This window comes from Hyaena hyaena, unplaced genomic scaffold (genome assembly GCF_003009895.1).
Source record: "Hyaena hyaena isolate Hyena2069 unplaced genomic scaffold, ASM300989v1 scaffold_29, whole genome shotgun sequence".
NCBI classification, from domain to species: domain Eukaryota; kingdom Metazoa; phylum Chordata; class Mammalia; order Carnivora; family Hyaenidae; genus Hyaena; species Hyaena hyaena.
In genome coordinates this window covers 4,697,006-4,711,027 of record NW_024080661.1, presented here as the reverse complement: position 1 = coordinate 4,711,027, position 14,022 = coordinate 4,697,006, and the positions used below count along the sequence as shown (strand labels likewise).

The window sequence follows — 14,022 nt, the reverse complement described above, 5'->3', positions numbered from 1 at the left end:
TTTGGAGGAAAAGCTTAATATAAATCTAAGCCAGAAATTAACAGCCCCAAATAACTTTTCTCCTGGGTCACTTTCCCTAGGCAATGCCCTTCCCTAGGCTCCCCGAAGTTTCCTTTGTAGCTGAGCTACTCTGTCATCCTCTGAAAATACTGCCACAAGCCGGCCAAGCCCCTTCGTGTGACCGGTGACTGTTCAGAGAGCATCACTGCTCTGAAAGAAGCACGTGTCTTGCTTCAGAACAGGAAACACCAACGTCTCATCCATGCCTCACCCCACCTTGCCCAGCAGGGATGGAGATCAAAGGCCCTACATTTTCCCCTATGGGATCCTTGGTAGCTGCTATAAGAACTAAGTAAGAATGTTCTAGGGGCCTCATTAAGCCTCCAAATAAAATTATTCCCAGAAACCCTGTACCAGGAAGAATATGGGCTTTGGAGTAGGACTTTGAACTGAATCCCGAACTCACCCTTGAATAGCTGCACCCTGTTAAAGCTACTCAGCCCCAGATTTCCTATCTGAAAAGTCCCACTTAGTAGGGTTAGTGTGAGGATTATGTGAGATCTATAGAGCATTAAGCATAATCCTCTTCCCCCTAGGTAACAACCTCAGGTGGGGCTTGAACCCCCTCTCTCCCCCCCCCCAACTCTCTTCCTGTGGCTTAGCCTCAAGGGCTTGTGCTCAGTCTTCTTAGGGGCGGTCAGCCAGCCTCAAAGCATGCATTTTCATGAGAATCCCAGGCAGTGAAACTTAATTGTGGATTCGTGGGGAGGAGAGAGGAAGCAAAAGTGAGAGGAAACCATACTTCACTCTTCTGTGGTTGAAGATACTATACATGCGGTCAAATGCACGGATTTCAGAGTCTCATAGACCAACCTAGGCTTGGTTCCTTGCTTGGCCAGGGGGCCGTGGGCAAACTATTCAACCTCTGAGCCTCAATGTCATCATCTCGGAACTAGTGGTAAGTAATATCCACCAAACAGTGTTGTGAAGATTCAAGGAGGTAACGTATGAGCACATATTAGGCACTGTTAGCAATTAGTAATGGTAAAGAGGCATCTGACTGGTAAAGGGCACCCACCTTCTGGGGTGGGGATGGGTCACCATCTGTGCAAGTCTCATGAAAGCTGCACTGTGCTCATCTGTGAACATCAACTTCTCTTCTTATTAGGGTCATAAGGTGAAATTGTTCATTATGAGGATTGTAAAGACTGCTCTGAATCTGTTATATGGTCACATCAAGACTCCAAGGCTGTTATCCCATTTTATTCTGTTGCCCCTGGTGGTGATTGAGATGTGGAGTGGTGCTTGAAATAGGAAGCTAGTTAGAGCTCAGCTCCCTGTTCTGAGGTATTGAGGTCAAGGACGAAGGCTGGAGAAATACTCTTAGAGCCTCCATGAATGTCCCAGAGGTTTCCACCTTGACCCCATTACTACATTTTGTTCCTGCTTTAGGGTCCCCAACCGCCCAACCTAAAGTCTCTCTCTCTCTCTCCCCTTCTTTCTCTGTTCTCTCCCCTCCTCTCCAGCTGCCCTCATCCTTTGTCAGCGTAAGAGATTGCATCCATTCTTACATCCCTGTCCAAGGGCAGCTTTGGGGAAAGGAGCCTGTTCTCATGTCCTGGCTGTTGCTCCAGCCACAGGCTGGCACATGTAACAGGAAGTATCCCCCAACCAGTTGGAACAACCAGGCCCGGGACTGACTACTATTGGAGAGGCACTACGGGTACTATTATTATTCCATTTTGCAGATGAAGATGCTGAGGTGCAGAGAGGCTACCTTAATCCAAAGTCCCATAGCCAGTGTATGAGCCCAGGCAGTCTGACTCAAGAGCCACTGCCCTTCCATTACTCTGACCTCTCCTCACCACCATGCACCCTGGATACCAAGGAGATCTGGAGACCCTACAACCCAAAATATCTAGTGCCCCTTTTATGCGATTGAATTATAGTAGCAATGAGCCTAACAAAATGGTTCTTCGGCCTCAGTCAGCACTTCCACATAAGAAACAAGATGGAAGCTATAGCATAGGTGTCTCTGAAGAGCTGTCGAGTAGCTGCCCCGCTGGTAGGTAGACTATGATCCTTGGGAAGCACACTACAGCATCTGTCTTGGGCACTGTGCCGTGCCATGAGAGGACTTAGCTTCTAGTACCTACCGTCTTCTTCCTCTGAGCAGCCCCTCTCCATCAGGTTTAGCTGAGAGCACAAACCTGTCTTCCCTTGAGTGCCTTGGCCGATGGGGCCAGGTATGTGGGTGCTAATCTGCATACCTCTTTAGGAACTCAGGGATATTGAGAAAGGCCGTCAAGAACTTTATTTGCATGAAGGCCTGTAAGTCTTCCGGGAGGAAAGGTAAGGAGATTTTGAGGCTGAGATCAGAGACCAGAGACAGTGGGGTAATTATTCTTGATGCAGTAGGGGCCAGCAAGTGCCTACAAAAATGGAACCCCCTGGAGTCCTTGTCAGGGCAGGAGCTTGGAGTTGGGGGCCACTACAGATAGACCTCTTGAGCCTACACAGGAAGAGAAAATGAGAACTACATGCTAATTGTTCATAACAGAGGTATCCAACAGAATTTTCTGTGATGATGGAAATATTCTATGTCTGTGTAGTCCAATATGGAGGCCATCAACTATATGAAACGCAGCACTTGAAGTATAGCTAGTGGGCCTGAATTAAAAATTTTATTTTACGAGGCACCTGGGTGGCTCCATCAGTTAAGTGGCTGACTCTTGATTTGGGCTCAGGTCATGATCTCATGTTTTGTGAGTTCAAGCCCCATGTCTCATGGTTTGTGAGTTCAAGCCCCATGTCGGGCTCTGCACTGATGATGTGGAGTCTGCCTGGGATTCTCTCTCTCCCTCTCTCTCTCTGCCCCCTCACTCTCAAAATGAATAAATAAACATTAAAATAAAATTTTATATTCACATTTATGTGAATTTACTACTAACTCTCTCAGAGAGTGCAGGCTTATAACCTTTCTGTAAAGCCTTGGTACCCATGGAGATCAGGGACCAGTTAGGAGTGGTAGTTACAGGGGTGCCTGGGTGGCTCAGTCAGGTCAGTGTCTGACTTTGGCTCAGGTTATGATCTCACGGTTCATGAGTTCAAGCCCTGCGTCAGGCTCTGTGTTGACAGCTCAGAGCCTGGAGCCTGCTTCAGATTCTGTCTCCCTCTCTCTCTGCCCTTCCTCCACTTGCACACACATTCTCTCTCTCTCTCTCAAAAATAAAGAAACAAACAAACAAAAAGAAGTGGTCTTTATGGATTTTCAGGAGAACTGCCATTTGGGGTCCTTAGCCTTTAGCTGCATTGCTCAAAATGTATGTCACCATGGAAAGAATATAGGCACTAAAGTCAGATAGGCCTGCGTCTGAATCTTGGCTCCTCCATTTATTAACACTATGACCTTGGGAAAGTTTCCTGTAAGCATCTAGAGCCTCAGATTCAGCATCTGTAAAAAAGTGAAAATAATACCTATGAGGTGTCTCTTCTTCCGTAAGATCTATAGGACTTTCTTAGTTCATCCATCCATCCATCCATCCACCCACCCACCCATCCACCCACTCATCCATCCACCCATCCATCCATCCATCCCACAAACATTTATTGAATACTTTCTGTGGTCAAGCCTTGCACTGGTCATACAGGGGAGAAGAAAGCACATAGTGTTTTGCCCTCCTGACTATTGTAGGCTAGGGTGGGAAGTAGTAAAATGGCTCAGAGAGGGTTGTGAGGAATAAATTAGGCAACGTATTTAAAGTGCCTGATCAGGGAAACATCTGGGTGCCTCAGTCAGTTAAGCATCCTACTTCGGCTCAGGTCTTGATCTTGTGGTTCTTGAGTTCAAGCCCCACATCAGGCTCACTACTGTCAGCGTGGAGCCTGCTTCGGATCTTCTGTCTCCATCACTCTGCCCCTCCCACACTGTCTCTCAAAAATAAATAAACATTAAAAAATAATAAAGTGCCAGATCAGGGATGCCTGGGTGGCTCAGTCAGATGGATGTCCGATTTTGGCTCAAGTCACCACCTCAGTTTGTGAGTTCGAGCCCCATGTTGGGCTCTGTACTGATGGCGCCAGAATGCCTCCTTGGGATTTTCTCTCTCTGCCCCTCCCCTACTCATGCCCTCCCTCTCTCTCTCTCTCTCTCTCAAAATAAATAAACTTAAAGGAAGTAATAAAAGGACTGATCAGAGCTATTAGCAGTTACGTATCCCTTCCCTCTTTGGGGTGCCGTGCTCTTTCCTCCTGAGGGTCCCTGCTGGTGCCCCAGCCTCCTCTCTGTTTCCCGGATGCCCACACAGAAAGGAGACAGAGCAGTCCCATCCTCAGAAAGAACTGGGTGCACCCCTCACACCAAGACAGCAAACAAATGATCAAGATGGGCACATCCTCATCCGGTCAGGTCTCTGGTAATACCAAGGCTGGAGAAGGGCAGAAAGCACCCAAGGACCCCCGCCCCCCCGCAACAGACGTGCTGGGGAGAGTCCCCCACCTCCAGGAGATGTAGGGGCTGAGCCTTGTCTCCCCTTCACCTGAGTGGGGTTGAGGGTGGCCGGGGTGGCCGGATGCCAATAGTCCCATCCTGGGGTAGTCTGGGATGTAGACACAGAGATTCCTCCCCAACCCTGAAATAGAAATGCTGAAGAGCTCAGGAGTCAGAGGGGCGGGAAGGAGACCGGCGCCAGCCCTGCCCACCTGCCCACCCAGCCCTGCCCCCTCCCTGAGGCGAATGCCAGCTGGAGGGTTATTCTTCCTTCCTCAGCCTGAGAGATGAGTGTCACTTGACCTCAGGGCACATTCCAGAATGAGGCCAACAGCCAAGAATAGGACCCAGGAACCCTGACACCCATCCTGCCTATATTAATCACACATTCCCAGAGCAGGAGAGAGACTTCAGACTCCTTGAGGCGGTGGTGGGGGGTGGGGAGGGTATGAGGAAGAGGTGGGGGAGGGGAAGGAGGTTGAGGAGGAAGGAACAGGGGAGGAGGCAATGGTATCAGGAAGTGGAGTTGGGAAAAAGCAGGAAAGACCCCAGAGAGGCCCCTCTCCCAGCCCCTTGGTCCCAGGGCCCTTTGTTCATCCAGCAAGTTCCTTGTGAGCCCTGGGTGCTGGGCCCCGTGGGCCTCCGGAAGCCCCCAAGCGTCACTTCTGGCCTGGGTAGTGAAAGCGCAGAGAGAGATGGAGACTGAGGGGGACAGCGGAGGCCTCCCCGAGGGGCCGAGTCCTCCCGGAGGGGCCGAGTCCTCCCCGAGGGGCTGAGTCCTGGAGGATGAGTAGGCATAAGGCTGATGTCTCGCTCAGGAATGTAGGCCATGACTGCCTATGTGTGTGATAGAAATACCAGGTCACGTGGTGAGGTCGCGAGACAGCCTCGGGGTGGCTGGGGGGGGGGCGGGGGGCAGGCTCTCTGGAGGTACCCGGAGTCCCAACGGGACTCCACCCTGCCCAGCGCAGAGCAAGCCATGTGTGTGTGTGCACGCACACGGTCTGTGCACATGTACATGCTTGCGTGCGTGCGTGTGTGTGTGTGTGTCTGTGTGTCTGTGTGTATCCGTCCTACCCTGAGAGAAGCAAATTACCTACATTCAAGTCTTGGCTCTGCCACGTGGCAGCTGGGTGATCTCAGGCAAGTTTTGTGCCCCCTCCAGCCTCAGTTTTCTCACCCACAGAGGAGTGCTCTGTCCTGCACGGCTTTGATGAAGGCGACAAGAGACGGGGTCCGGTGCCTGGCCCGTAGTGAGTGGGCGCTGGGCGTTGATGTTGTAACAGGACAGTGGGACACCGGGCGTTGTCCCCTCCTCCCCAAGGAAACCGCCATGTGGCTCTGTGTTTGTTCTCCCCTTTCTCCGTCAGGGTCCACCCCTCGTCCCTGCTCTCTGGCCCCACTGTCCGGGGGGTGACATCAGACTATGGAGCAGCTGGCCAGACAATGGAGCAGAGTGTCCTAGGAGCCTGGAGGTGCTGGGGGAGGCAGAGGGTGGAAAAAGCCAAGCCATCCAGCCCCAGAGGCCGCAGGCTGGTCCAGAGACAGCCGGAGCCAGATCAGGCCCCTGACAAGGCAAACAGAGAGATGGACTAGAGCAGGGAGGATGGGGAGGGGAGCCGACAGATGCAGGGAGGGAGGAAGCGAGTGTCCGGTGTAGACAGGGAGGCAGGTGAGTCTGGCCTCAGACCTGGAGGAGAGCTCAATCCCCCGAGCTGGGGGGTCTGGGGGGGAGGGAGCCTCCCCAGTTTACCCGGCAACCAGGCCCTGGGAATGGAGCTCAGCCTCCACCGAGCACCTATTAGAGGTCAGTTTCTGTGTAACACTTGAGCAACGGAGGTCAGAGACTCAGGCTTGGCTTCAAGGACAAAAACCTAAATGCCATGTAGTAGGTCCAACATGATAATAGATGCCCATTCCCTAAGTGCCTATGTTTTCCGAGCCTCGCATCGGCCCGTGTGCGATGATAGTTTGAATGTGCTCTGTGAGCAACAGAATAAAATATTTGAAGTTGTATGTTCACTGGATCCCTGGAACCCAAGTCTCAGCAGGATGAGGCGAGGGTTCCGGGGCCTGGGGGCCTGCTCTTGGCCAGGGGGTGCTGAGGGTGAGGAGGGGGCCCGGGGACAGCCAGCTGTGCCAGGCTCCGTCTCCCAGGCTTTTCAGCTTGGCAAGGTTAACAGGGTCAAGCTCCCAAGTCTCCAGGAAGTACTTACCATCTTCTGTTTTGCAGGTGAGGAAACTGAGGTTCCAAGAGGCACCGGGAAAGTGTCAGAGCCCACATTCAGACATAGGGGGATCTGGAACTGGTGTCCCCTGAATGTCACCCCTCCACCAGGCAGCCACTAGGGCTCAGGCCCCATGTCCGTGCAAGTGGGGGGGAGGGGAGAAGGGAGGTGACAGGTGCTAACATGTGGACCCGTGACCCCTCAGGCCCGAAAGCAACGTGCTATATATTGGGGCACCTCAGCCTCGAAGCAGGTGCAGCAGAATGTCCCCAAGCCTCTGAGGGCAGGTGAGGAGCTGCGTCCTCCCCTACCTCCCTGGTTCCCTGACTCAAGCAGGGAGGGGCCCGGGGTTAGCGCTCACACCTCTTTGGTGGCCAAGTGTTGTGCTCAGCATTTTTCCCCATGCCACCTGAGAAGCCCCCCCCCCCCCGCCCCTCTGGCCTCTCTTCTCTGTCAGGGAGCAGCTTGCCTCCCCATCCCGGCCCCCTCCTTCCGGCAGGAATTCTCTCTAAGGAGGGATTGGCCAGACCTGGCCGGGCAGGCCAGGGCTGGGTATGGATTCCTCCTGGAAGACCCGAGGAGGTGGGCAGGGGGCAGGTGTCCCTGGTGCATCCGGCTCACAACCTGAGCAACAGATGAGATGTGGGGCGTGCCACGGCCAGGCCACAAGACAGAATAGCCACAGGCACCTGAGACCAAAGGTGCTGCTGTCCTCACCCTGGGAACGGAGCCACGTGCTCTGAGCACACCTAGGGCTTCGGGACCTGGCCTCACTTAGAGGCTTCCCCCCATCCCCGCCCCTGCCCTGGAAGCCACAGCTGGGCGGCCTGCCTCTTCCTGCCCCACTCATGCCTCCAAACACGACGCCATCAGTGGAGTCTGCCCCTGGGCCACCGTGCTGCCGTGACGGGTGGGGAGCCTGAGGCATAAGTCAGAATTTGGGGGCCTAAGCCCACCATCTTCCTGGGTAAGTCACCTGGCCTTTCTGGCCTCAGCTTTCCTGAGCTGCAGTGAGCACCACAGTTAAGGAGCCTCAGAGCTCCGAAGTGGGGCAAATGTGAGTGTCCCTCTGTCACCCAAACATGGTCCCGTTGGCCAGGCTTCTCTCCTGCAAGGTCGCCAGAGCAAATGACATTACCCCCACCCACCCCCACCACCCCAAACAAATCACATGAGAAGGGCTCTCGATACTATGAGCTTTTAATTGGAACCTTCCTCCCTACATTTGAGGAAGGCCCCCACAGGGACCTTCTTCAGCTTTGGAGGGGCCTGGACAGAATGAAGGGCTGAGGAGGGAGGGGGGCAGATGTAGAGCTGACAGTGGCTTTCTCAAGTCCTTTATCGTGTGTGTATGTGTGTGTGTGTGTGGGGGGGGGGCAGGGGGTAGTGGCTAGACCTGCTCAGGAAGTCCAGAAACAAGAAGTCACCACAAGCTGCCACATCCCCAAACCTGCCCTGCAGGGCCTCACCCAGAGCCTTCCTCAGGTCCCTGCAGCTCCCAAGGCCACCACCAGATGGAAGCATCGAGCAGCATTCCTTTTCCTTTCCAAGCCTGTCTCCCCTCCTCCTTCCCTTCTTAGTCTTTCACTTACCCACGCCCCCCAACCCAGACTTTTCCTCTTCCTACACTTTCCTTCTCACCAGAACAGATCCTGGGCCTTCTATGTGCTTTCTGTCTGAGAAAGCCAGTGGCAGATGAACATGGGACCATTTGATAGTTGGGAGGGCCAGCCATGGGTCCGCTTCCGGTGGGGTGGGGGTAGGGGTGGGAGCCCTGGGATCTGGAATTCGCGTTCAGTCCCTAGGAGCCGGGCAGTGTCTGATATCTGTCTGTGCCCTAGCACCTGGCACCCAGTAATGTTCACAAAACGTCCACTGACTTGGACTGAACAGAGCTGAATTCGTTAAGTCGACCATCAAGGAACCAATCAATAAAGCCAAGGAGAAACATGGAAACTGTGTATTCTTCTGCAGCCACGGTGGCCTCAGTGACCACAGGGCCAATATGGCCAAAGCACCGGCTGACCGCCACCTCAGGGCCAGCTGTGTGCTGGGTCAGACCATGCCTTCCACGTCCCACTTCCCGCAAGCCCATGCAGGAAGCAGTTTCTGCCCGGAGTGGCTGTGAGGAATCAGTCCAGTGAGTCCCAGGGCCCTCCTTTCTCTCCCCACCTACCCCTTTTGCAAACAAATAGATTCCATGATTCCCGTGACCACCGTGCAGATGCCATCTCTGGACCCCTGGCTGGGAGCTGGCTGGGCAGCCGGGGTGGGGGGAGGGGGGGCCGGTGGAGGGGGCTGGCCGGCAGAGTGAGGGTCATATACCCAAGCAGACTGGCCATCAGGAGTAACTTGCATCCACAGGCTTCTCCTTTTGTCCCCCCTCAGCTAAAGAAGATACAGACCCCTTGTTGAACCCAAAGACTAGATGATCTATGAACCTCTGGTGGATTTTTTTCTGATGTGCCGATTGCTATCTCCCCGCTGGCCTAAGGCCGTCTAACCTGACCTTGCCCAGTTTCCGGACCAAGGGGCGTCGGGGGTGGGTGGGTGGATGGGGGGCTGGGGAGGGGGCCGGGGAGGGGGCCGGGGGCCTTAGCGCAAGCCCAGAAACTCCTTGAGGACGTCACAGGTCTTCTTGTGCATGACCTCGCGAAGCTTCCTGACCCGCCGGCTGCTGGACGCCCCCACGAAGCTGTCGGGCCGCAGCATGGCCATGCCGCCGTCCACCTCGCCCATGATGATGAGCGGCGACTCACCCACCGTCACGTTGGGGCAGGGGCAGGCCCAGTCCACGTGCAGCAGGGTGACTTCCAGCGGCTCCCGGCCCAGGAACTTGAGGCCCATCTTCTCATCCTTCAGAACCTCGTCCACGGTCACCAGGGCGCGACCCGAGTCGGGCTCCTCGGTCAGCTCGGACACCCGGCCCAGGATGACGAAGTCGCTCCGACAGAAGCTGGTGACGAGCTTCTGCCTCGGCTTGCAGGCCCGGCAGCGCTGGTCCCCCCGCGGGAAGGGGCAGGACTCCTCGCAGGCCTCGCGGCTCTCGAAGTTGTTGCTGTTGCCCTCGCAGCCGCCGTACACGAAGGACTGGCACTGGCCCGTCTGGCTGTTGTAGGCCCAGCGGGGCGCGTAGGCCTTGCAGGGTCCCTGCAGGGCAGGCAGGCTGCAGGCGGCCAGCGGCCCGCTCATGCAGGCCAGCACGCAGGCCTCGTACGTCTCAAAGTGGTTGCGGTTGTGGTGGCAGTGGCCGAAGGTGAAGGTGACGCAGTTGTTGACCTGCGCGTCGAAGTGCCAGCGGGTCTGCTCCTCGCCGCAGTCCTCGCTGTCGGGCGGCTGCAGGCACTCGGCCGCGGGGAAGGCCGTGCCGTTGGGGCTGCTCTCCGAGGTGGCCGCAGCCTGGCCCGCCCTGACCACCGACAGCGGGAAGTCGGCCCGCAGGACCCCGGCGGCGTTCCGGGCCGTGCAGGTGTAGACGCCGGCGTCCTGTGGCTGCGCGTTGTAGATGACCAGCTGGGCGATGTTGGTGACCACCACGTTGCCGCGCACGTGGTTAGGCCGCATGACCACGTTCTCCCGGTCTTCCAGCTGCTTCTCCCAGGTGATCTCAGGCCGGGGCCGGCCCGCCACGTCACAGAGGAAGCTCACTGTCTCGCCCACGGTGACCGACTGGTGCACGGGGTGGTTGAGCAGAGCTGGGGCCACTGTATCCGGCCCAGGGGTCTCCGGGGAGGCCGTGGTGGGGCGCACAGTGGTTTCCGGTGGCGGGGGGCTGGTGTTGGGCCAGGTGAAGTGGTAGCGGCAGGTGACGACGGCCAGCGTGATGCCCTTCGAACAGGCCTCAGCATCCATGTAGCAGCGGTTATAGTAGGTGAGGCCGTCGGAGGCACACGTGAAGCTGGGCTCCTTCTCGCAGCGATCTTTGCATTTACACACGGGCTGGCCATCCCAGATGTCACACTCGGAGCCCTGCTGCAGGCACATGAAGTGGTCGCACGTGGCCTCCTTGGGCATGCCCACCGGTCCCTTCTTCCCTCTCATGTCCATGTACCGGGCAGCCACACAGCTCTTGGTCCCACACACATTCGGGCAGCATTTCTCGTGGGTCTCACACTCCTGAAGAGGGAGCCAAATGGAGAGGCCTGAGGGAGGAGGAGCAGGAAGAAGGGACAGGCTCCGCCCACCCCTACCCCACGGTTTCTGTGGAAGGGAACCAATATGTGCTCACAGCCGACCAAGAGCCAAACGCGCCAATAGAGTAGCGAGCGTATACACAGCACCTGCTATCTGCCAGGTCTGCTTCTAAGAACGTTTCTATCTGCCACCTTATGCTCATCATGAACCCGGGAGGTGGGCACACCCATCATCCTCAGCCCACAGGTAGTGAGAACTGAGGCACAGAGAGATCAGTAACTTGCCCAAGGTCACACAGCCAGTAGTATGAGAAGAGGCAGGCCATGTCTGTCCACGAGGGGAAGTTTTCTCACTACCATTTTACGGATGAAAAGGCAGAGACTCAGAGAAATAATGCCCAGGTCCATAGAGCCGGCAGGCAGCAGAGAAGGGCTTCAAGCTCCAGGTGGATGGGATTCTGAAAGCAGAGTGCCTCTCCCACATCACAGGGTTACCACAAATGAGGTCTAGTTGGGAACAAATGAGCCTGCCTTTCTGTCTTTTTCTCACTGGGGCGAGGATGCACTGGCCAAATTGAAGGGGTCGCACCAAACCCTAGGAAGGAAAAAAATCGGACACCTCTGGGACAGATGTTCGAGGCCGGCTATACACACACATCAGGGACGACGGCTCTGTGGAGGGCCCACGTTTGCTCAAAGCCAAGGGCAGGGGCGGGCGGGCCAGGTCCAGGATGCCAGGTCTCACCCCGGAGGCCTGTGCCAGACCCGTGCTCAGTTCTGATGTGCGGGACTTTTCATGGGGGAAATCAACACGGAAAACAGTCCCCTTGGGTGGCAAAGGTCAGCAAAGCCGTCAGCAAGGACTCACTAGGCTGTAATCCCCCTGCTTCTCTGCGGAGCCATCTAAGGCATTAGTTTAATTCCTCGAAATTAGCAACACGCTCTGGGAGAGACACAAACGAGGATTTCACGTGGTGTTTTCGACAATAACACATCATACCCACTGGGCAGGCGGGCAACGGTCCTAATCCTTCGCCCTGCTAGTGGCTCTGTAAATTACTCCCCACCAGGGCTGGCCTCTTGTGGTTCCGACTTTTATTTCAGCCTCTTTGACATTCCACATCAGCTAAGAGGGGGGAACAAATCCCCACCGGAGCTGTGTGGAGCCTGCTTGCCTGACTTGTTTACTGTTTTCCCCCTCTCGGCGCAGAATGGGGACTTTGTTTTGCAGCCCTTGCTTGGCATAGGCCTCTGGGCCACACCAGGGGAGGCTTTGGGACAGGGATGGGCAAATCTCGGAGCTGGGGTCTGAGGCTGAGAGACTGGCAGAGGCTGGAGGGCAGGAGGAACTGTGAGCAGACAGGAGACCCTGCTCCTTGGCCCGTGGGTCATAAAATTCCTTAAGAGACTGGCCCAGGAAGCTCCTTTAGGCCCCCGATGTCCATGAAAGGTTGGGTTCTCAGAGGTCGGGGGAAGGTGTCTCTGGGCGCAGGAAACCTAGAAGGAATTCTTAGAACAGTTTTTGCTTAAGGGCCCAGAATACACCCAGAGGCTCACGAATCCCTAGCCCTATACGGGTGCCTTTTCCCCAAGATATGCAAAATCAGCCAGGGTGTCCCTGTCCCACGCCCCACCTGACTTGTCAGGCCAGCCTGTGCCAGGGAAACAGACTTCCCTGCAAACGTAGCCGGTGAACCGCACGACTTCAGCTGAGTGGGATCGCTCTGCCTCTGACCTCCTTATCTCCCCTTCCTTCGGCACCACCATTGCTCACTGGCAGCGTCTGGCCTGAGAGGTCTGACACTTGTCCCCTGGACACCATGGGGGCAGAGACCACTCGCTTCAGGGCTATCTCGGGCTCTTCTGGAGACTCTATGCATTTGGCTAACGCAGTGCCGGCGTCTCTCATATGCCCTGGAGATGCCCGGCCCGGCCCCGAGCCCTAGGAACCGGCCAGGCTGGCAGGAAGCGCCTCTGTCCAGGCAGTTGCTAGGTACCTGCAGGCTCTCCATCCCCGGCGGGAAGTGGCAGGAATGGTCCTTGGACTCGGGAGCCAGGAGAGGGATGCTCTATCCCCAGCCCCGCCCTGCTTGGCCCGGGCAGCTCTAATGAGAGCAGAAGGGAGGACGGAGGAATCTGGCAGGTTGGAACTCAGTCCGCTTCCCTCCCAGGGCCAACCAGAGTCTATTCAGAGCTGTTCCTGCCTACTCTCCCCATCAGCTTGGTCTGACCTCCGGGTTAGGGTGCAAACCCCCAGGCAGGTGGCCCGGAGGCCTCTGCTCCGTTGTCGGATGCAGGTTTCAAGCCCATCCTCCCATCCCCGGCTACTGGCCCCTGCACTGTCCTGAGCACCTGCCCTCACCTGCTGATGGGGGTCCGAAGGGCTGGGCCAGTCCCCATGCCGTGCCTGGCCTAGGGCGGGCTCAGAATCCAGGATTCCCCATCCCTGATGAACTCGGACATCACACCTACCTCCTCATCGGGGCCTTGGACTTGGACACACATCACGCCCTATGTAGCTCCATGTGGCCTGGGGCCCAACTGTCTTCCTGTTCGGGGGCCCTGCCAGGCGCTCCTGAGTCCCCCCACCCCACGACTCCCCCTAGCCCTCACTAACGCACTCACACGGCCCGTGTCTGGCTTCTGCGTTCCACTCACCTGGTCCGTCTCACACTCCCGCTTGCAGGTGCTCTGGGCATCCACCCAGAGGTTGGGGTTCATGTCGTTGGGACAGATGCCAGCATGAGAATAGCGGATGGGCGGCAGTGCCAGGCCCCTCGGGGGCACCCCCAGCAGCAGCAGCAGCAGCAACACCATCACCTGCGCCCAGCGGGACCAGAGCCGGCGGCACCCTGGGGCCCACATGATGCCGTCTGCAGTGGCTAGAGACCTCCCCCTGGTCGAGGCCGGGGGCCGGGGCCCACCAGGGCCTTCTGCTTCTCCGGGCCGCAGGCACCTGCCCTCACCCCCACCCCAGCAGGCTCCCTCGGTGGTGCCGCCGCCGCCAGCCGCCTCTACTAAGTCAGTGCAGCCCGCTGGGCTGCACGGCTTCAGATAAAGGAAAGGTCTTTGCAAGGCAACTCCCTCTCCTGAGTGTGCAGGGAGAGGAGCCGCGGCAGGGGCCCGAGGCTGGATTTATATCCTGGGCGCACCACCCAGAGTGGGAGCGAGC

The 14,022-nt window shown here is 56.7% G+C and overlaps 1 protein-coding gene across 1 annotated transcript; it reads right to left on the bottom strand.

Moving 5' to 3' along the window:
- Positions 1–9,312: 9,312 nt before the first annotated feature.
- On the bottom strand, positions 9,313–13,715 carry WFIKKN2 (WAP, follistatin/kazal, immunoglobulin, kunitz and netrin domain containing 2). The gene is made up of 2 exons (XM_039227934.1): positions 13,509–13,715; positions 9,313–10,833 (listed from the first exon to the last, which is right to left on the bottom strand). The coding sequence occupies exons 1-2, from the start codon at positions 13,713–13,715 to the stop codon at positions 9,313–9,315; spliced, it is 1,728 nt and encodes a 575-aa protein (XP_039083865.1).
- Between the last annotated feature and the right edge of the window lie 307 nt (positions 13,716–14,022).